General features: G+C 41.8%; 1 protein-coding gene across 1 annotated transcript in view; it reads left to right on the top strand.

Moving 5' to 3' along the window:
* SND1 (staphylococcal nuclease and tudor domain containing 1) overlaps positions 1-21,702 on the top strand; it is a 426,619-nt gene that overhangs the window by 138,430 nt on the left and 266,487 nt on the right. Inside the window, exon 11 of the mRNA XM_025929258.2 lies at positions 15,524-15,613. Within this exon, the coding sequence (XP_025785043.1) occupies positions 15,524-15,613 (90 nt within the window). The remainder of the gene's footprint in view (positions 1-15,523; positions 15,614-21,702) is intronic.

Raw genomic sequence — 21,702 nt, 5'->3', positions numbered from 1 at the left:
AGTGTTGGTTAAAGAGACTGGAACTATCTGGTGTTTGCACGTTTCTTTGTCCAGTTATATAGTGAAGAGGCTTTTGTCCATTGTCTTAGGGGATGGAAACCATACCAGTTATTTTAGCAGATAAACCTGATATAAGACATTATTAATCAGGTATGAGAATACTGAAACGGCAGAAAGAGAGCACTAAGGCTCACATAGTGGTTGGTGTTCATTATAAGATGCACCTACCACCTGTAGGGCTGGGAGGACAAATAAGAGACCAGAATATGAAAACTTAGAAATTTGAAGGATGGACCCATTGGAAGGGGGACACAGACCTCTGTTGAGCTGAGGTTTGTGTCTCTAAACTTGAAGGAGAAACACCACGGAGCTGGGACCCAGCTCTGCCAGGAGGGGCTGCCAGTTGATCGGTTCTGGAGAATGTGAGGAGGTGTGCTGAGACTTCTTCTGGGAGCGTTGGGAAAACCGTAAGCTGGAATCAGTTACCGCCACTGGAACAGACCACCATTGCTGAGAGGAGGAAGTGTGGCTCTGGAGTAGCCGACAGGAATAGGAAAGAGTTTGTCCCTTCTTCCTGTCCATTCTCCTGCTAACATCCCCTACTGGCAGAGCCTAACAGGGAACCAGCTGGCAAAGCAGAAACGTGCTTTGGCAGTTTTCCCATCTCAGCATCACAAAGTGGAATTTAAAAAAGGTTAGATTTAAAACTGAGTGACAGTAGGTTCGTAACTGGCACAAATAGTGCATCCAACTTCCTTAATCGCAATGAGCTTCCCGGGAGCTGGTGGCTTTGGGTGGGCATGCAGTACATGTTGAAATTAATTGACCTTTTCAGGTCTGTGGGGGATTGAGTGTGGAACCAGATGGGAGCGAAAAGCCTGTGGGTAATCTGTCAGTCTTGCCACCTCACTGGTATCGGCCACCTCACTGGTATCGAGGCAGATGAAAGAGAGGAAGTAGTATGGGCTCTGGGGCCAGACAGCTCTTTTTTGGGATCTTCTGCTCTGACGTGTGTTGTCTTGGGCATGTTTTTCCTCTGGGTGTCTAACCTCTCAGTTGAGCAAAGCTAGTAATTCCAGTTTAATTGGTTGCTGTGGGGATTGGAAACGAGTTTTAAAGTACCAAGCACACAGTAGGCACTCACATCTTTGGGATGTTTATTTTTCTTTTTAACAAAGTGTTGTAGAAATTCTGGAGTGGAGCCAGCCCCTTGTGTTGGGGAGTGAAGTCAGAAGGTCAGCACTAGGAACCGCATGTGGTGGTCACAATGGGATGGTGATGTGATTGACATAAAAATGTTGTTAAATAGGCACGGTTAAAGTTTCATTTATCAATTTAGAGTGACATTACATAATACAGGAGCTTAAACTGCATTCTCAGTGACCAAGATACCAGCCTCGGATCCACGACACAAATGGCCATGGATGACAACTACTGTTGCAGACAGAGTGGGAGGCTCTCCACCCACACCCTCTTTTACCTGACTCTTCTGGGGATCTGGTCACTTGCCTGTTTGTTCATCAGGTGCAAATGGCTGGTACAGAATAACCTCAACCCCTTCCTGACTGTGTTAATTCCAGATTGGGTGAAAGTACAGTCTCTTTCCTAGCAGCAGCCTCTAGAGGTCTGGATTCCATTTTGTCAAGGTCTCCTCCTGTGGTAGGGCAAGGTATAATGTCTACATAAAGAAATTGCCTTGCCAGTTTGGGGCTGGACATGCATGTCTGTGCTGTTCATAGGGCTGGGAACTTGATTTGTCCATATTTCTCCATGGTGGTAGTGGGTGATAAATGTTGTAGTTTTCTGATTGATGACAGGTAGACCAGAGAGTAAAAGAGAGTCATCTTCGTTCTGTAGGGTTAGAATGATATCTGTCCTGAAAAGTCACAGGCCTCATTTTAGTGAATGAAACCCAGACTGAGAGTACTTTGAATTTGGTGGATAAAATATGTGGCACTAGACCTGACAGCCTGATTTAGACCTTGGAGTGATGCAACTGGCAAGTCAGAAACTCCGTGTCTAAAGGGAGACCTTAAGCTGCTCACTTACATAATTCAGTCTGGGGTTTTGAAATGCACCGCAATTTATTGCACAAATTTGACTGGAAATCTGGCTCAATGGAAGGTTCCACTGGCACTAGCTAAATAATGGTGTCCTATCCAGCATCATTTTCCCTCTGTGTTGTTCCAGGAAGAAACTTTAATAATTATTTTTTAATATGGTGAAGAAGGAAAGGCATTCACAAAGAAACCTTTCTCTAACAAAAAATTATCTTCTGACTGGGCTTCCCTAATCGTGTGGTCTGTTACAGAGAAAATTGGTTTCCTATTGTAAGAGATTTATTTTCTTTTCCTCCTTTTCCTTCCTCCTCTTCTAGAACTGTGGGAGGGCTTGTGGCACATCACCGTGCTGGATGGGTTTCATCTGGCATGTAGCCTGTACTTTAAGTAACGGGGTTGTCTCTTCGGAGGGCATCGGCTCTCCATTTTTAGCCTGGGATGAAGGGTAAGAAATGTGGGAGAAGATTTCTCCATTACTAGAAAACATGATTTGGGGCCAACTGGTTAATTATGAGCTTCCAGTGAAAAGGAAAGCAGTTCCAGAAGGGAAGAGCCAGTTGTGATATACCGGTCCCTGCTGGTTTCCATTACCTCGTAGACCTCCAGGCCTGCTTTTGTCCTTGAAGATTCTTTCTCCCTGCTGCATTTTCCCTTCTGCCTTTAAACTCTGGTTTCTTATTTGCAGACGTTTTGTGTTCCTTCCATTGAAGGGGTTTCCCATGTTAACATTGATTCGTGTTTGTAATCGATCTTCAGAACTACTAGCTCAGTAGAAAGAGGCCCTGCTAGAGAGTCACTGATTATTTTTTATTTCCTCCCAGCTCCATTTGCTCATTTGAACAGCACACAGAATGCGTCATTCAGCATAACTTTGCACCTGTTAGGATTGTTGCACATCAGTCTCCAGAACACAGGAAGGGCCCTGCGGTCTTCCTGGGCGTTCTCTTTTCTCCTGTCTCAACCACCACAAAGCCCACCCCAGCACATGCCCTTGCCTAGGCTTAAGTTTAATCTCAAATGTATGAATTTGGGGCGGGACACTGGTGCTTTCGATTCCACATTAGGAAATCTGCTTTTATATTGTAAGTTTACCGTCATTTATTTTTGTGTTGAGCTGCCACACTTGATATTTTTAAAATATCAGTTCAGTTTTACTTAAATTCTGAATGGTACTGTAGGTGTGCTCTGATTTCTCGTAACCATTAACTAATGATCCAGTGTATTCTTTTACCCACAAAGATGGTAAGTAATAGAATTCATTGTGTCACACATGCAGAGAGAACAGAAGAATGCTTTAAATTCTTAGCCAAGTCAAAAGAGGGCAGACTGATTTTGGATTTTGTATATTTGTTTTTTTCTAACATTACACGCTGCGAATTAGAGTATTACTTTTGCATTACTGCTTACAGAGAGCCTAGATTTTATATTTGTACAGTGAGATATCTAGCCTGGAACATTTTTAATCATTATTCAGTAATAGAATTTGTGGAGTATAGCATATTACTTGGTAATATTAGCCGGAAGGTAGAGACATTAGAAATAGCTCATATTCAAGTAGTGTTCTATGAGAGGCATTCATTCTGCTAACAACGGTATGAACCTACAGTGATATTGCCCTGCTCCCTCCCACCCTTTGTAAATTCACTTTGATATTTATTAACCAGCTCCATTTATTCCTGTAATTGCAAGAATTGTAGGGGCGCCTGAGTGGCTCAGTCAGTTAAGCGTTCGACTTGGCTCAGGTCATGATCTCGCAGTTTGTGAGTTCAAGCCCCATGTCGGGCTCTGTGCTGACAGCTCAGAGCCTGGAGCCTGCTTCCGATTCTGTGTCTCTTCCTCTCTCTGCCCCTCCCATACTCATGCTCTGTCTCTGTCTCTCAATAACAAATAAACATTTAAAAAAATTTTTTTAAATAAAAAATATTGTAAGAAGTGTAGTTTGAGTTTAAAAAAATAAATCTTTTATTCCCCCATTTTATTCTCTCAGCATGTTGAATTTTCTAGGAATATGGCACTATGCTAGGCACTTTCTGAGCAGTATAAAGATCTTTTTTCTCTTATAGCGATCTTCCCTTATGTGGTCTGGTAGGGAAGATAAGACCTATATGGAGTAATTAAATTACAGTAATACAAGGCAGAAAGTGATTAGTGCTGTAACTTTGGCGTATCTCTTCTGTCTCTTGACATTTTAACTCTTGTTGACATCCATGTTAGATGTTGTAAAACTTAGCTAAGTAGCTTTGCTTCTCTGTAGCACTGAAAGTATAGATTTGGTTTTCCCGTGGAATTTATATTACCTGAGATGTTCCTTGATTGTGAACTTAGAGTTGCTTCAATTTGTACTAATATATCTATCCCTTGTATGATTTTTACAGAGTTTTGAAATAATTTTGCCTGCTTTTCCCTCTTTTCACCTGTGTAATGCCAGGTAATTCTTAAATTGCTGATTCTTCGGAGGAAACTGAGGCAGATGAGCAGCCAGGAGCTGCTGGTGCCAGAATCATTGTTTAGAGCCCAGCTTTTTATTCTATTGATCAGCAGCAAGCTGCTCACTTACTCTTGATCATTTCTTGCCATCAAATGCTTGAGGAATGTTTGAATTCAAGGTCCAGGGCAGCCCTTTCGTCTCTGACTTCAGGAATAGTGAACTTGAGCTTTGTTCTCTTCAAGGATCCGATGCCCTTTCTGTCTCATTATCCAAGTCTTATCAGCAGAATCCTCACTATTCCTCTAGGAAAGGTGGCACAGACGTAGTTCCCCCTTGGAGCAGACTTCTATTTTCAGAGCAGTTGGTGAGTGGGGGAAAAGATTTTGCCCTCTTACTTGTTGGAAGCCGTCCTTGTGTGAGGAGAAGATGACAGGGCAGGACTCCAGAGTCTTTTTTATTTTCAGTTTTCTTCCCGGGTCTGGGACCAGCTCTGCTGTGGGTTACACAGCTTCTTCTTTGTGAGCACTGGTGTTCTCACCTTGTGAGCACTGGTGTTGAGGTCTGTGAGGGGTAGTGCTGTTCCTTTATTTCACTCTCTCCTATGCCTGCAGAAGTATTGTAGCTAAGTGAAGGGACCGCATATGGTTTGCCGCTTGGATAATGGTTTTGGAGCATCGTAGAGCCTTTACCGTATTTATTCTTAAAGTCTTGACAGGGTCTTGGGGGAAAAAAGGACCTGATATTTGGCCTCCCCCCGTACACCCTCCTTTCCCTCTCTCGGCCTTACTGCATCTGAGCAATAAATAGCAAGTACTTCTGAAAATGCTCCTAGTTGGCTAATGTAATTGAGTAGAAGAACAGTCTCCAGAGACATTTTTCCCCCTTTCATGATGGTCTTGAAAATGGTACTTTAATTTGGGGATGTGCAAGTTCCTGTGGAACATAATCATATGCTATGCACTGCAGATGACGGGTGAGTCCCTTCAAGGACATGAGGCCGCCTAAATATGCTCTGCTTCTTTCCCTCTTTGGATACTGTGAAGCCGTTTTCCTGGCAGGTTGCCAGAAGACATTTGTAACTGGGCCTGTCTTGGGGAATTGTCACTTCCTCTCTTTTGCTGTCACCGTGGCTAGTCTAGGTCTAGACCACTGTGTGTCCGAGGACGGGGCAGACAGGAGAGAGGATATGCCTACTTTTGCTGTTCCCTGCCAAGGGGAAGGTTGGTTTTCTCTCTTGATTCTCAGATTCCACATTTGGTCTTCCTGTAGCGGACTTGAGGAATATTTGAAAATCTTGTTTTGCCACCATTACTAGAATGTTTCAAGTTGCCTTACCTGTTTAGAAGTTCAAGAAGTATATTGAGTTACCTCCAACTACATATACAGAGATACATCTGAATTCCCTAGTTATTTAGTTGTTTATTTTGTTTAACCATTTGACATTAATCAAACACTTCAGTATTGCTTCTGACTTTTAAACCTTTAACCTCCCTTTACTTGCCATGGTTTTAAGTGGGGCTAGGTGCTCAAAATATATACAGCAGCATTTCTCGAAAGTGTGGTCCACAGACCTTCTTGCTACTTTCTAAAAATACAGAATTAAGGAAATCACATACCAGCCTTACTGAATCACAATATCTGGTGTGGGCCTGGCAGTCTGCATGTTTACAAGCTCCCAGGGGAGACTTAGGCACACCAAAATGTGACAACCGCTGGTAGGTGGTGATTGCTTTTTGGAAGTAACAAGCCAAGAGTACAGTGTCCTGCCCACCAGCAGTAAGCATGGGTCTCTGAGATAGCTGGGTCCACAGTCCTGGTTCTGCTGTTACCTGTTACATGAGCTAGGAATGTTCCTGTTCCTTGCTGTAAAATTGGGATCCTGATCCTTGCCACCATCCAGGTAGCACTGCTGTCAGCATTCAGCCTGCTCGATAGGATTGTTATTGTAGGTGTCATAGGGTGTCATTGTAGGGGAGGAAAGTTTTCCTTCCCCTCTAGGGTCCCTGTGTGGGTCTGAAAATTAAACTGACAAAGATAGATTATAAGGAGAAAGACATACAGATTTATTTAATGTAAGACTTATGTGACATGGAAGCTTTCATAAGGAGATAAAGATGCTAAGAAACAGACCTGAGTATTTTTATGCTGGGTCAGTGAAGAACGGATTGCCTGGTAGAAATATGATGGGTGAAAGAATACGAGGGAAGTGTCAAGGCCTGTTGGTTTTGATTCTTCACAATGTCATCTTTTCTTTGGAAATAAGGATGCTCTTTTCCTTCCCCCGAATATAGGAAGGCATCTCCCCCATGAGGTTTTATGACCTGTTGGAGGTGAGAAGAATAGGGATAAGTTCAAAATGACCTTCCTATTTCTATTGTTTTCTCAGACTCCTTCTACTTGAACCCCATCATTAACAATAGTATTTATTATTATACCTTAAATTCCGGTGGGTTTTTTTTTTTAATGTTTATTTATTTTTGAGAGAGTCAGAGGGAGAGACAGGGCAGGGCAGGGGCAGAGAGAGAGGGAGACAGAGAATCCCAAGCAGGCTCTGCATTGTCAGCACAGAGCCCGATGTGGAGCTCGAACCCATGAGTTGTGAGAGCATGACCTGAGCCGAAAAGAAGAGTAGGACACTTAACCGACTGAGCTACCCACGTGCCCCACATTCCAGTGTTTTTATACATGTTATTAGATCCTTAAACATGAGATCAGCAAGGTCAAATATAATTGTCAGAAAAATTAAGAAAAATTGAGGGTCCTATGAAAACAGTGGAACTTCAGGGGCATAATCATGGGGGTGAAAGTGTAGCCCTTCTAATCTTATACATGTGAATTTTTATAATCACTTTTTTTTCTAATTTGATTTTCTAATTTCATTTTTTTTTTTTCTAATTTGATTTCTAGTGTTTACCATCCCCTCTTTGCCTCATGGAGATATGTATGAAATGTATTGCCTTGTGAATTTAGGACTTAACTCAGACTGTGTCTCTTTAATAGACCCTATTTACCTTTGATTGGCAGGGTGAAATGGAGCTAATTAGGAATTAAACACCTTTTTCTATGAAACAACTCCTGGAGAAATGTTTGGATATACGAACTTTCTCTGTATGGTCCTTTAGGTAGAATGGTACAAACTCTCTTCCATTTGGCCAAGTTTTGAACCTTTCCCCAGGTGCCGACTGTTGCTTTCAAGTTAGCTGACCACGTTTATTAAAAATATGCTACTCTGTGTTAAGGACCATAAAACAGTGGATATCCATGTGGATTCTGTCTCCTGGCTGCCAAGGGAATTGAAAGGTTCTTGATTGTAAATATGCCCAGGGCATGTGGTAATGTTCCTATGTTCAGTCTATAATTCAAATGGAAATAGGAGTTTATCAAAATGCATGTGTGTCAGGGAAGCTGGGACTGGCCATTACTTACTGTTGGAAATTTTATCCATTTTAATCTGATCATGTCTGTTCTTATTTTAGTTCAACGGTCATTTTTTAAAAATCTTCATAGAGTACAGTTCTGCTTGGCTACTTTAATTAATATTATTATAGTTCAGGTCTCCTATTAAAAACAAAAATCAAACTTCTTTTTGACCCTGGTTACTTGAGAGCACATTTGTAGTTAAATTTTTCCCCTTCTGTCTCATGGAAGGATATATCTATGAACTTTTTTTTTTTTTTTTTTTTTGAGGGACAAAATGGAATTTAATTCATTTTTTATGAGGAAAAGAATGGCTGTTTGTTTCATATTTTATTCCTGTGCAGTAAAGTATTCCCTGAGCAAAGGGAAAATGTTGACCAAACAAGGTTTGGGGTTTGCTATCCCTAAACATTTTTTGCTTAAGAAACATTCCAACATTGTTGAATAATCTAGTAGGCATTCCTTTCTCGGCCTTGGTATTATACCACATGTGCTTCAGGCCCTCTTTTTTTTCTTTTTCTTTTTCTTTTTCTTTTTCTTTTTCTTTTTCTTTTTCTTTTTCTTTTTCTTTTTCTTTTTCTTTTTCTTTTTCTTTTTCTTTCTCTTTCTCTTTCTCTTTCTCTTTCTCTTTTTCTTTTTCTTTCTTTTTCTGTTTCCTTTTTCTTTTTCTTTTTCTTTTTCTTTTTCTTTTTCTTTTTCTTTTTCTTTTAAAGACAGAAAACCTCACAGAGATAGTTGGAAGTGCCATGTACTCATTCTCAAACCCATTCTTTCCCTCTGTTCCTTTTTTTTCCCACTGCCCATCTCACATCAGTAACCACTGTCTTTGATTTCTTTGCATTTTATACTTTTGTTGCTTATATGCTTCTATGTTGCTTGCGTGTGGTTTTAGTCAGTATTTAAGTGGGATTTTACTGTAGCATTCTACAACTTGCTTTTCCTACTCAATATTTTTTGAAATTTGCTCATTTGTTGGGTGCTTTAATTTAGCATAACAGCTCTGTAGTATTTGACTCTGGGTCGTACCATAAACATTGTTACTGTGAGTGTTGTTATATTTGCTTGCACATATGAGACTTTTCTACGGTATATACCCACCTCTAAGTAGAATTTCCTAATTATAGAGGTGCATATCTTCAACTTTAACCAAATGATGACAAGTAGCACCATGTCAAGATGCCATAGTATTTGAGCCATTTTTTACTCCCCATCTGTGGTTAACAGGGCATTTGCATTTCCCCACGTTCTCACCTTAAAATTTTTGCCAATGTAGTGGATCATAATTTACTTAATTTCCTTGATGATTAATTAAAAATTACTTTTTTCATATATTTAGTGTCCAGTTGGAGTTTTTTCATGAAATGCCTGTTTATACCTTTTGTCGGTTCTCCTGTTGGATTGTTTCTCTTTTTTTCTTATTGAGTTGTTACAATTCTTACTTTCTTTACAGAGCAAATCGGAGTAATCAGAATATCCAGTGATTCTTACACCACATCTACCGACCTGACAGTATTTGCATGCACACATCTGAGCTGAATTACAGTGTAAAGAAAGCCGCTCCCACCTTGCCTATTCAAGGACATTGCTTTGGAAGTTCTGTCCTCTCTCTTCTACGTTGTCAGGTTTTTGCTCTCTGCTGGACCATTGCCTGTCTTTTCTCTTATCGAAAATGGAAAACGGAAGTACTTTCTCTTTGCCCTGCCTCCTCTGCCAGCTGCCACGTAATCCCTTCAGACTCCTTTGTGGCACAGCTTTCAAAAGCATTGCATGTGCTTGCTTTTTCCAGTCCTTCACTTCCCATTCCTGGTTCCAGTCAGCCTTCCACCCCCGCTGCTCACCCAGAACTCTTCTTGTCCAGTTACTGATGGATGACCTCTACTTAGCTTAATGCATCATGCAAATCTTAGTGTCGCCCTCCCCACCCCCGCCCTGGTTTGCTGCACTTGACACCATTGGTCATTTCCTCCTTCTCAATTCACTTTCTTTTTCTGGCTTCTAGGGCCTAATGCTCTGGTAGTTTCCTCCTACCTAGCTCACTGAGTGCTCCTTCTCACTCTCCTTTTACAAATTCCTCTCTTAGCCCTTTTTAATGTTATAATGTCTCAAGGCTCAGTCCTCAAGTCCTTTTCAGACTCATAGCTTTAAACACCACCTATGTGCCAGTCACTCCCAAATGTGTACCTTCAGTTCAGAGCTTTCCTCCCAACTCCACCCTTGTTTATCCAGCCTGTAGACTTGGAAGTCTAGCATGTTAGGAACTAAACTCCTGATCATCTCTGATGACCCCACCCGTTTTTCTTTTTGCTCACCTAAAAACCCTTGCAGTCGTCCTTGGCTCCTCCCTTTCACACCTCTCATGCCTTCTGTCAGAATATTTCCCGATTCTGATCCCTTCTTACCTCCTTCACTGCTCCCTCCTTGATGTAATCTACCACCATTTGCTGCCCAGATTACTGTCCTAGTCTCCTAATGGATCTCTTTTTGCTTTACCCTTTTCTTGCTGTAGTGTCTGTTATCAACAAAGTGGTCAGAGTAACCTTTACAGATGTTAAGTCAGATGTGTGTCTTCAACTCCGATTGCTCTCCCCTTGTGCATGCTGCCATAGCTGCAGTGGTGTCTTCGCTGTTCCTTGAACCCACTCAGGGTCTTGGCTTTGGCTGTTTTCCCCGTCTTTCTCCAGATGGCTCAACCCCATACCTTCTTCGAGGCTTTGTTTTTAACAGACCCTGATCACATTACAGCTGTGGCTCTGCACTCCAGCTCGCTCTCATCCTGCTCTGCTTTTTCTATATCTGTTTCAGTTATCAGCTACTAAGTGTTTGTGCTTTGGCCTGTCACTTTGTTCATGAAGTCTTTTCACTAAGGAACTGCTTTAATTTTAGTGGAACCACATTTATTAGTTGTTGTTGTTGTTGTTTGTTTTTTGGTTTTTTTTGCCTCATGGTTCCTCCCCCCACCCCCTTATTTTAAAGTTTATTCACTTATTTTTGAGAGCGTATGAGAGGGAGCGAGAGAATCCCAAGGAGACTCTATACCCAGCTCAGTGTGGATCCCGATATGGGGCTCGATGCCACGACTGGGAGATCACGACCTGAGCCTAAATCAAGAGTCAACTGACTGAGCCACCTAGGTGCCCTGGTTTGTATTTTTTCAGGTCTTGTTTAAGAAATCCTGGAGCATCCCTAGGGATATTAGATATTTGAGCTACAGGATGAGCTAGATGAAATTTGGTTTCAGGTTGAGGCCCAAAACTAGGGGGTTGAATATAAGGCCTTGATTGGAGGTCTCTTTCATTCCCTCTAAGTTAGCATTGAACGATGTTTTGGCAGTAAGCCAAACAACTCCTGTAAAAATGCCAGGTGTGTCTTTAGATGCTAAGATTTGGGTGTTGGGCCTCCCTTTCCAAACCAGTGAGAGGTATAGATAATTAAAGTTATCTCTAATGTAGGAGTCATTTCAGGGTCTATATGTACCATGTCCTTTCTCAGGAAGAACAGTGATTACAGTACATACTGGTTTGTGTATTATCTGTCCACCAGATAAAGCAAGAATTCTCTTCTATTTTTATTTTTTTAAAAATATTTCTGTGTAAATTAGATTCTAAACTAGACAGTCCTTTTTATCAGGCAAGATTCTGCTAAAGTCCTGTTTTCTCAGAATACATTCCATACCTCAGTTGCCTCCTAGAGATTTCAGAGGCTTTTATGTGCCTGGTAATTTGGAGGAATTGCTTTTATTTTGTGGTTTCCTAGGGACTTCTAATATCTCTCTTGTAAGATGTTTGCAGATGTCAATAGCTACTAGCTCTGAAGGGTTAGAGTAACAAGATCATTCTATTTTCACTTCTGATACCTTGTTTTCTGCTTGTGCTATTAGTTCTTTCCCAGCTTCATGAGAGACATGTAATCAGACTCTGAAGTTGACCGTTTTTTGATTGGGATATTTGTTGGTATAGTATTTACTTTTCCTTCATTCTTTGAGAGCATTTTGTCTTGGGTCAGTCCTGTTGAGTCTTTCTTATTCAGACAGCCCTTTCCTTTTCCTTTCCTTTCCTTTCCTTTCCTTTCCTTCCCTTCCCTTCCCTTCCCCTTCCCCTTCCCCTTCCCCTTCCCCTTCCCCTTCCCCTTCCCCTTCCCCTTCCCCTTCCCCTTCCCCTTCCCCTTCCCCTTCCCCTTCCCCTTCCCCTTCCCCTTTTTCCCTTCCCTTCCCTTCCCTTCCCTTCCCTTCCCTTCCCTTCCCTTCCCTTCCCTTCCCTTTTTCCTTTCCTTCCCTTCCCTTCCCTTCCCTTTTTCCTTTCCTTTTTCCTTCCCTCCCCTCCCCTCCCCTCCCCTCCCCTCCCCTCCCCTCCCCTCCCCTCCCCTCTCCTCTCCTCTCCTCTCCTTTCCTCTCCTTTCCTTCAATGTTTGTGTATTTATTTTGAGAGCAAGAGAGGGAGAGTGAGACCATGAGCAGGGAAAGTGGGGACAGAGAGAGAGAAAGAGAGAGAAACTCAAGCAGGCCCCACACTGTCAGCACAGAGCCCTGATCTCCTGAACCATGAGATCATGACCTGAGTCAAAATCAAAGAGTTGGATGCTTAACCGACTGAGCCACCCAGGCGTCCCCAGACAGCCATTTTCATTTATTTAGGTGTACCTCATCTCGTGACCTTCATCTGAATTCTTGATAAAACCGTATCTCTTAGCTTTTGTTCATTGTTTTGGAGTTCCAATCAAGTGATACTGCCTTGTGATCTCTCTGGTGTTTCAGAAAAAGTAGAGTAAGGTTCATACATTCAGGTTCTGTGACAGATCATGAGGCTATGCAAGGTAAATGTCCATACTTTGTTCAGTTTACTTTTTAAAATACTGTTCACTTAGGCTTGTGTAATTATACAGCTACTCTCTGTAAATAGATTGTCCTCTATTGTGTGGTAAATATGAATATGCTGGCACTTCTTTATTCCCGAGGGCTTATTTTGATAACCATTGATTTTGTCTGTATGAAAAATCCTGTTCATTATTGGCACCTAGAATCTTCTGTCTAGCCAGCATTCTTTCTGTATCATTGAGTGTCATCATAAGCTCTGTTTTATGGCTTATATATTATACTTGGCACCTTCGTCGTGACTCAAAATTTTGATTGGACTGCCTGGATATTTATAAAATATCCGTAACCCTGTATATCTGCCCTGTATTACCCGGAACTCCCTCTACCTGGGCAACTCTCATGTATTCCACTTCCCCTTTTCTTTTTCCTGTAAGAAAAAGTTCAGTTCGGTGTTACTGTTTCTTTAAAGATTTTCATATTCAGGGCCATACCTCACTTATTAGGCAGTGATCGTGACACCCCAGGGCTTTGGTCAGGGTATGGCCATTGATGTTCCTGTTAAGAGCATGTGGAGGCTCACACATCCAAGAAGGAATAGAAACTTGGGTTCATTTCTGAACGTGCCTCCTTAACTTCCAAGAAGAGTACCATAATGCTGCTGCTGCCTTTTGGTCACTGTTGTTTGAACCAGAAGAATCAGAAGGCAGTTAGATGACGAATGTGAAGCTCACACTCAAATTATGTGTATTCTCATAAGAGGTTTATCATGGCGATATCAATGAATTGAAATGTTTAAATAACGTGTTCTGGACACCAAAGCTTGATCAGGGCCTAGGAGGAAACACCTATTTCAGTTCCCTTGACCTCAATCTTATCATTAGGATTAGTTTAAATATGGGGTATTAAAATGATAAAGATTTTTTATTTAGGAGGAGTTGGCTGTTTATGAGAAGAAATAATTTGAATGCTTCTTTGAGTGTGGAATGGATTATAAAGAGATCTTGTTTTGTCAGAGGTGTAATAGATGGTAAAGGTAAGGCCGGGTGAGCTAACTGTACAGGATGGTAAGCAACAGCACACCTCTGGGTCAGGAGTTCGTCCTTGATTTTCTTCTTTATTTGTGAATTTTCCCTGCAGCGTTAATGGTCCAGGAGATTCTGAAATCTGTACATAGTCTTCTTCTAGCTTGGTTGCGTTTTGTGTGTTGTGTGTGTGTGTGTGTGTGTGTGTGTGTGTGTGTGTATCTCTCTCTCTCTCTCTCTCTCTCTCTATATATATATATATATATATATATATGTCATTTTTCATATTTCTTTTGTATTTAGTTCATCCAGCCATTACTTGAGTATGAGGGGAGGTACTGTACTTGGCTCTAGGGTCACAGAATAACAGAAGTGGATGGGATTTCTGTTCTTTTGGAACTTCTGGGTTAGCTGGGGAGAGACATTAAAGTAATCATAGCAAGTGATCTAGCTAGCATCTCCCTGTTTCTTTTAACATCCTCCACCCCTCCATTCTCCCCATCAAAAGGCAAACTTTTCTAGACTCCATGTATGTGTCACCATGAGTTAGAATATTGGATTCTTTTTTTATCCGCTCTATCCATTCTGTTAATTCATTTCTTAAAATGCTTCTCATATCTCTTCAGTTTCCTACCCATTCCCTCTTCTTTCAAGTTCCTCTAGAACTTTCTCTCATATTCCCCAAGTTCTGTGCTTAGAATAGTAACCCTTTTGGGGAGAAGTCTGGGGCCTGTGAGATAATGAAAGAATTGTGTATGTCGATATTCATGCATGTGAGTGTTGTGTTGAAATACTATTTATTCCTGCCCCCTTTAGCTTGTTCTATTTTTTAAACTCTAATTTTCTTCCTAGTTTTTTCTTACCCTGTAAACTCACATTAATTCAGTGAAACCTTGTCACCTTGTCAGTGAAACATTTCCTGATTACTTCTTTCTTTCCACTTCCCTGAACTCTGATAGCACTTAGTCCCTAGTCTGTATCACAGTTTAGCACTTACTCAAAACTGCTTTGTGTTGCCATTTCGTATCTTTTCTTGTGTTACTCTGTTAGGTTGCAAATATTTTGAATCTAGGATTATAACCTGTATTTACAGAGAGCTTTGTATGGGTCTGTTGGTTGGTAGGTGCTTAATAACAGCTTACAGAATAATGGAACTAGATTCATAGTGTATCTATGAATATTTGGAGGGCCCTAATACTTACTGAGCTTCTTCTATACCACAGTTAATACAGGTGATGACCACTTAGGTTGTTTCCAGGTTGGGTAACTATAAACATTCCATTAGTTATTATTTATTTATTAAAAAAATTTTTTTAATGTTTATTTATTTTTGAGAGACAGAGTGTGAGCAGGGGAGGGGCAGAGAGAGAGAGAGGGAGGGAGGGAGGGAGGGAGAGGGAGACACAGAATCCAAAGCAGGCTCCAAGCTCTGAGGTGTCAACACAGACCCCCACGCGGGGCTAGAACTCATGGACCACAAGATCATGACCTGAGCTGAAGTCAGACGCTTAACCTGCTGAGTCACCCAGGAGCCCCTCCATTAGTTATTTTTGAGTCTATCATGTGAAAAAGATAATCTTATTCCCTATAAAATACTTCATCCAAATATTTATTAATTATTTACGGTGTATCTAGCACTTAGTATCTGTGATATGAGGAGGCAGTATATTTCCAACGTAGCATATTTCAGATGTATTCCAGTGTCTGGTTTTATTGGCTGTGTTCATTTGCCTGTTTTTTGTTTTTTGTTTTTCATTCCTGATGTGACACTTTGTTTTTCTTTTAGGATAAGAACAAGAAACTACGTCCCCTATATGACATCCCCTACATGTTTGAAGCTCGGGAATTTCTTCGAAAGAAGCTTATTGGGAAAAAGGTAAAGGATGACAGAAACATATTTGCAAATTGTTGGGGATCATCGTAAGCTGGGCCCTCGTCATGGAATCCCAGAGACCTGCAGATGACACTCATCCACCAAGTCAAGTGGAATTACTTTTGATATGAAGAGGGGCGTGTCTGTGTATCGGGAAGTGGTATCCCATGGGAGAAATTGAAAATTGGGGCCCTGACCACAGTGTGATTGCCAAAGCCCTCACAGTATGCTCTTTCCAGGGTCCAGGCTCAATTCCAGTTTCAATAATTGCATATTGCCCTGAGCTTCATTTACTTGGCTCTCTCGTTCCCTTCAGCCACCTCCATTAAAAGTCGGTGCTGCGGGATATGCTATTGAAGGAAAGTTTCCTATTTTTTTCTGCCTCCCTTGCTTCTGAGGGATAGGTTGGCTGTTGAGAAGAGGGGCTCTCCTGGATCGGGAGCGTGCTTCCTGAAGTGAACTGTGGTGCATATGCCTCCTCCACTTCTTCGGCTTTTGTCATATTTCCTGGAGCTTCTGCTGCAAGTGTGAGGGGAGCCTTGTGTGGTTTCCCAGGAGTTCCTGCGAAGCCTTTGGTGCAGCACATTGACTTTCTAGTCTAGTGCAACAGCTCAGAGACCCTAAGAGTGCATTTCCTTGTGTTCTTAGAGCATAATTGTGACCAGCTGCAGAACTTGCCATTCTGGGAGGCTGAGAGTGAGCCTCTGAGCATTCCCTTATTTTCCCTGCCCTCCCCACCATCAATATTCTGGGCAGGTGTCTGTGTCCTTGATGAACAAAGGAAATGAATGGCGTCGTTCCTTTGATGGCAATTGATGGAAATCTGTTCAAGGAGAGACTGTGATTTGTCTTTTCTGTACTTTGCTTCAGTGAGGGTTGTTCTGGAAAATACCTTGTTTTGGGTTGATTTTTCCTATATCTTCAGAAAGATAAGGCCATTCTGCTGTATATCTGGCCTTAACACATTAATGCCACATTAGCATTCTTTACCTAAATGCAGATTTTTAATGATGTGACAGGTTTGATAAGGCTCTGGCTTTTGAACCAATGCCAAGGTAGTCTTTCATAAACATAAGCAATTTTTTTTTTAATTTTTTTTTTCAACGTTTATTTATTTTTGGGACAGAGAGAAACAGAGCATGAACGGGGGAGGGGCAGAGAGAGAGGGAGACACAGAATCGGAAACAGGCTCCAGGCTCTGAGCCATCAGCCCAGAGCCCGACGCGGGGCTCGAACTCACGGACCACGAGATCGTGACCTGGCTGAAGCCGGACGCTTAACCGACTGCGCCACCCAGGCGCCCCAACATAAGCAATTTTTATTGTATACCACAGTCACTAGAAATATAAATTATAACAAAGAGATTTTGAACTTGGCACGAGATGAAATTGCTAATTTTGAAACAGAGAAACTAAACTGGATTTCCTAAAACGAACGTTAAATCTCCTCAGGTTCCTCCAGAGAATAGGCTCATTTGTCATTGTATAAAACTTGACAGAATGCTGTATTCATTCATGAAGTGTAGTGCGAATGATGGCTTTAAGCCTCTTTCAATTTCTAGATCTCCTGTTATCTGATCTAATGTCGACATCTCTATTTCACCAAGTGTATATCCTATCATTCATTTACTGGCTCATAAACAGTAGCATAGAGGCAAACAAGGAATTCCCTCAAAAGTGTGGATTTCTATTGAAATCCATCCAAAATCACCTCGAAAGGAGTGGTGGCGCATATTTGATTCCTGTGCAGCTGTTTGCGTGGCGTGTGTTCTGACATCCACCTGGTTTCTTTAATAGTGCCCTTGCCTGATTCTGTTTCATCCGTGGGAGCATCGATCACAGCTATTGCAGCCAATGCTGAGTGGTCCTAGAAGGTTAGCCCAAGGTTCTGCTCTCAGAACCTGTCCAGGCCTCTGTAAAGACCTCTGTCTGTGGATAGAAGGACCGACCTCAAGTGTCAGATATGATGGCAATTCTTAAGCAATTAGGTTCCTTCTTGGTGGGAGAAGCGTTGTTTACTGGTTCTTCTGCATAAGAGTGATTGGATTCTATTTGTGCTGAGCCCAAGTTTTGTCCCCCACGGTGACATTGTATAAATGATGAATACCGTATCCCTGCGTGGGGAGTAGGATGCCGCTCAGCTCTGCTGGGCCGGAACATTCCTGATGCAAACTGCTTTTCCTGACTCACCACCTGAAACCACTTGCCTGTCTTCTGGGCCCATCAGTTGCGACAGCGAACACCCATGTTTACTCTCGAGTCTGGGAGCAGGCAGGGCAGTTGCTGCCTCAGGGGGGTGGCTAGCACATCATTGCACATTTCTGCCAATTCCCTTCAGACCTCTGCAGCTGTTCAGCATGGCACATGGTGATTAAGAGGCACCGAGAGGGAGCATGTGTGCCTATGTGCCTCTGTGCACGAAAGCTGATTAGGGCAGCCTGTCAGAGCTTAAGCAAGATAATGGAGGTAAAATCATCTTTTCTGCCCAGACTATTATTTGACCATCCCAAAGAGTCTATAATATGACAGTTTTGAGGAGTTTCTAGAATGTAGAGAAATAAGATTGAAGGTAAACTGCTGAGGTGCTTTGTTGGGTTCAGTGGTCTCCATTTCAGTTAGGGAAATTCACTTCAATTCATTCCCAAGGTGTAATTCTGGCTAAGTGCCTTAATTAATGGAACCACGCACCTCTCTGAGCCTTCGTTTCATCACTTGTGAACTAGGAATATTATTTGCCTTCCCCTGTCTCGTGGGATTGTTACCAGAATCTAGGATATTAGCCTTTCATATTTTTCCAGATGCCAGTCTGTTGTGGTGTTGTGTTTAATAATGCTGCTTCTTATAGAATCTAGCACAGCCTCCCCTTTTCAGTTATCAATTTTTTTTTTAACTGGCTCTGAGGTCAAGAGATGTGAATCAGTGTGCAACTAATTTGACTGCCATCAGCCCATTGCACAGATTTTTCTTTTTAGATTATCTCTCTTTTTTAAAATTTATTATTATTATTTTAAACATTTATTTATTATTCAGAGACAGAGAATGAGCATGGGAGGGTCAGAGAGAGGGGGAGACACAGAATCCGAAGCAGGCTCCAGGCTCTGAGCTGTCAGCACAGAGCCCGACGTGGGGCTCGAACTCACAAACCACGAGATCATGACCTGAGCCAAAGTCGGACACTTAACTGACTGAGCCACCCAGGCGCCCCCAGCCCATTGCACAGATTTGAGTAGTATTGGTTGGATGTGGTGTCAAGTTTCCAACTTCCACAAAATGATTGCCTGCTCGGGCATTTGTGTGTGTGTAAAGTGTGTATGTGTTGTGTAAAGTGTATGTTTGTGTGTGTGTTCTCTGGATGAGAGAGACGTAGAAGGATACGTGTGTATCTTGGAAGTGTTTCAGAAGCTGTCTGACTTGCCATACTGCCTGGTAGAATTCCCTACCCATCCTCTGTTTACCATCTGCCATCTGTGCTTTCACTGAAATCTTGACTAAGGAATATGCATGGTGAAGAACTGTCTTGTTACTTTCTTCTGGGGTTCTTCATGGCCCCAATATAGTGGAGAAATGGAATCCATGGTAACTTCCACACGTCTTTCAGTTTTGTGGTGTGATATCCTAGGTGTGTATAAGATGGTGAGAATGATGTCCTCCAAAAATAACCAGGGCTGCAGCCTTCTTCTAGCAGCGGGAGCAGTGTCTTTCTGTGTATGTATATTTTTCTTCCTTAGAGAAGGTCAGTCTATTGAAAGGAAGAGTGTGGGTGCCTAAGTCATTTTGTTCTCAGTGGAAGAAGGTAATGGTAACTGGGATCTTCACTGGGAATTTTCTCCCAGCTACCTCATAGAATCTCGAAAGTAGAATCTCAAAATATTTTAAGTCTATGTAATACAGCATTTACAGATGACTTTTAAATCACTGTAACTCCTGTCCCTTAATTGCACAGTTTCCATCACCATGGGAACTGTTGCATTCAGACTTGTAACTTGTTTGGACAGTTGAGGGGTCAAAAATGGACAGGTGGAAGAGATGGAATCGCAAGAAGCAAGAGTGCATGGAAGCTTCGGCCCTGGGATTATATGCTCAGTCCAGGCTCTCCTATCTCCACTGAAAATTGAGCATTTTTCTTGATAAATGCAGACACTTGGAAAGTTACTGGGATATAAATAATACCAGGAGTTATTTCAAATTCATATTGCTTTAGATGATTCTTCTCTTTTGGAAAGTTTGTACTTTTCTTCCTGAAGTCCGTACTTTTGGGGTCATGGAACTCCTTGGGGTAGATGGAAATGATCTTCATGTGCACCAGACTCACAAATCCGTCATGTCCAAACCCAAAGTTGTGATATCCTGTCAGAAAATTGGGGCTCCTCCCGTGTTCTGGAAGTCATGCCTCTCTGTTGCTGTTGGAGACATCTTTGACACCCTCTCTTCCTTAACCCCCTTATTCCAGTCCCTCACCAACTCCTGCTGTGTAGATATGTGCATTTCCTCTTCCTTCCATTGTATTGCTGCTGTCTTGTCTTAGATCTCCTCTCACTGAGGCTCCTGGAACTTTTTTAGTGCTTTTCCCATAGCCACTCTTTCCCATTGCAGTCCATTCTCCACCTGCAGCTCCTGGGAGCTTCACCAATGACAGTAACATTGTGCTCTGCCATTGCCTAAGGCTTTGGCTTCTCATTGCTTCCTTTGGCTTACTAGGTCCTGCATAATGTGGTTCCATCCTGCTTCCCAGAAAGAAGCTCCTACCCCTTTTCTTATCTACCTCCTGGCCCCCTTTCTGGCATTCCATTAGGTTTCTGAACTACATTATGCTCCCTCTCACTTCAGGGCTTTTGCACTTGGAATTTGTTCTGTTCGGGATACCCACTTTGTCCTCCTTTCCCCTTCCTTATTAATCTCACAATTATCCTTCAGATTTAATTTAAAATTGACTTTGTGGAGAAAGTTGACCCCCCTTTTCTAATATTTTCTTCCCAGTTTTTCACATCTTAATGTATTTGAGAGATTCTCTGTTACTATCTCTCTCTTGTTAGATTCATTATATTAGGCCAACTGGGGCCCACATCTGTTTTGCTCAGTACATGCAGTTTATGATGCACAGTAGGTGCTCAATAAATTTCTTCCAAATTAATTAACTTTAGGGGAAAATGGGAGCAATGGGATGAAGGCTGTGTGGATCCAGATATGAATATATTAAGGGTGGTAGGAACTGGCCCTACCTGATTTGCCTAGGGTTAGCCAGATGTGGAAGACGTGGCACGAGATTATCTCTTCGTGTCAGGACTCTTGAGTCAACCTGGAAATGGTTGATACTACATATAAATGATCTTCCCTCTATTTCTGGGTTAATGTGCTTTGAGAACCAGTTGGTGACCCAACTACTGTTAATAGCCTTATTTCCTTAGGATGCCAACTATAGATGAAGATGTGGCTTGTTCGCAATTTGGTGAATACTTACGTATGATTTTCATGCTGTTCCAATTTGTACTGTGAACTAGACAGACTTCTTGGGACACTTTACATAACGCTCATTCAAGCTTAACAGGGTCAGAGCTGTCATTCATTGTCCTTTGTGGTAAGCACTGAGTATTTAATTTTACTTAATTTACTTAATTTTACTCCATCCCAAGATGTATCATTCCTATTTTTACAGGTAAAGAAACTAAAGCTCATAGAAATTAAGTGTTTTATCTAGGTGTCTATGCATTTCATTGCTGTGCTAAATTAAAGGTCTAGAAAGGCCCACCACCATGTTGTGTTACTGAATAATGTAGATACATAGGGTCATGGTCCTCTTTGGGATAACATCAGTTCTTGTATATAACACATACCTGGCATACTACAAGAAGTTGATTTCTGTAGCTGTAGGACCTAGTCTACAGATCTTAGCAGGTGATAAGAGCACCATAGATCAGCCCTTTGAATGCCTTCAGCCCTCTAGACATGATCTCATTAGTCTTTGAGATGTCCCTGTGAAGTGATGTTTCATCAAATTGTTCTTTGGAGAAACCTATGTCAGATTACATGTTCTTCTGCTAGTTACACAGACTATGTGAGGTCATAGGTAACATTGCTAAGCCAATGTTGAGGCTT

Source organism: Puma concolor, chromosome A2 (genome assembly GCF_028749965.1).
Source record: "Puma concolor isolate L17-30 chromosome A2, mPumCon1.1.hap2, whole genome shotgun sequence".
Taxonomy (NCBI): Eukaryota; Metazoa; Chordata; class Mammalia; order Carnivora; family Felidae; genus Puma; species Puma concolor.
Note: the sequence above shows the minus strand (reverse complement) of the source record. Positions and strands in the feature narration are given on the sequence as shown.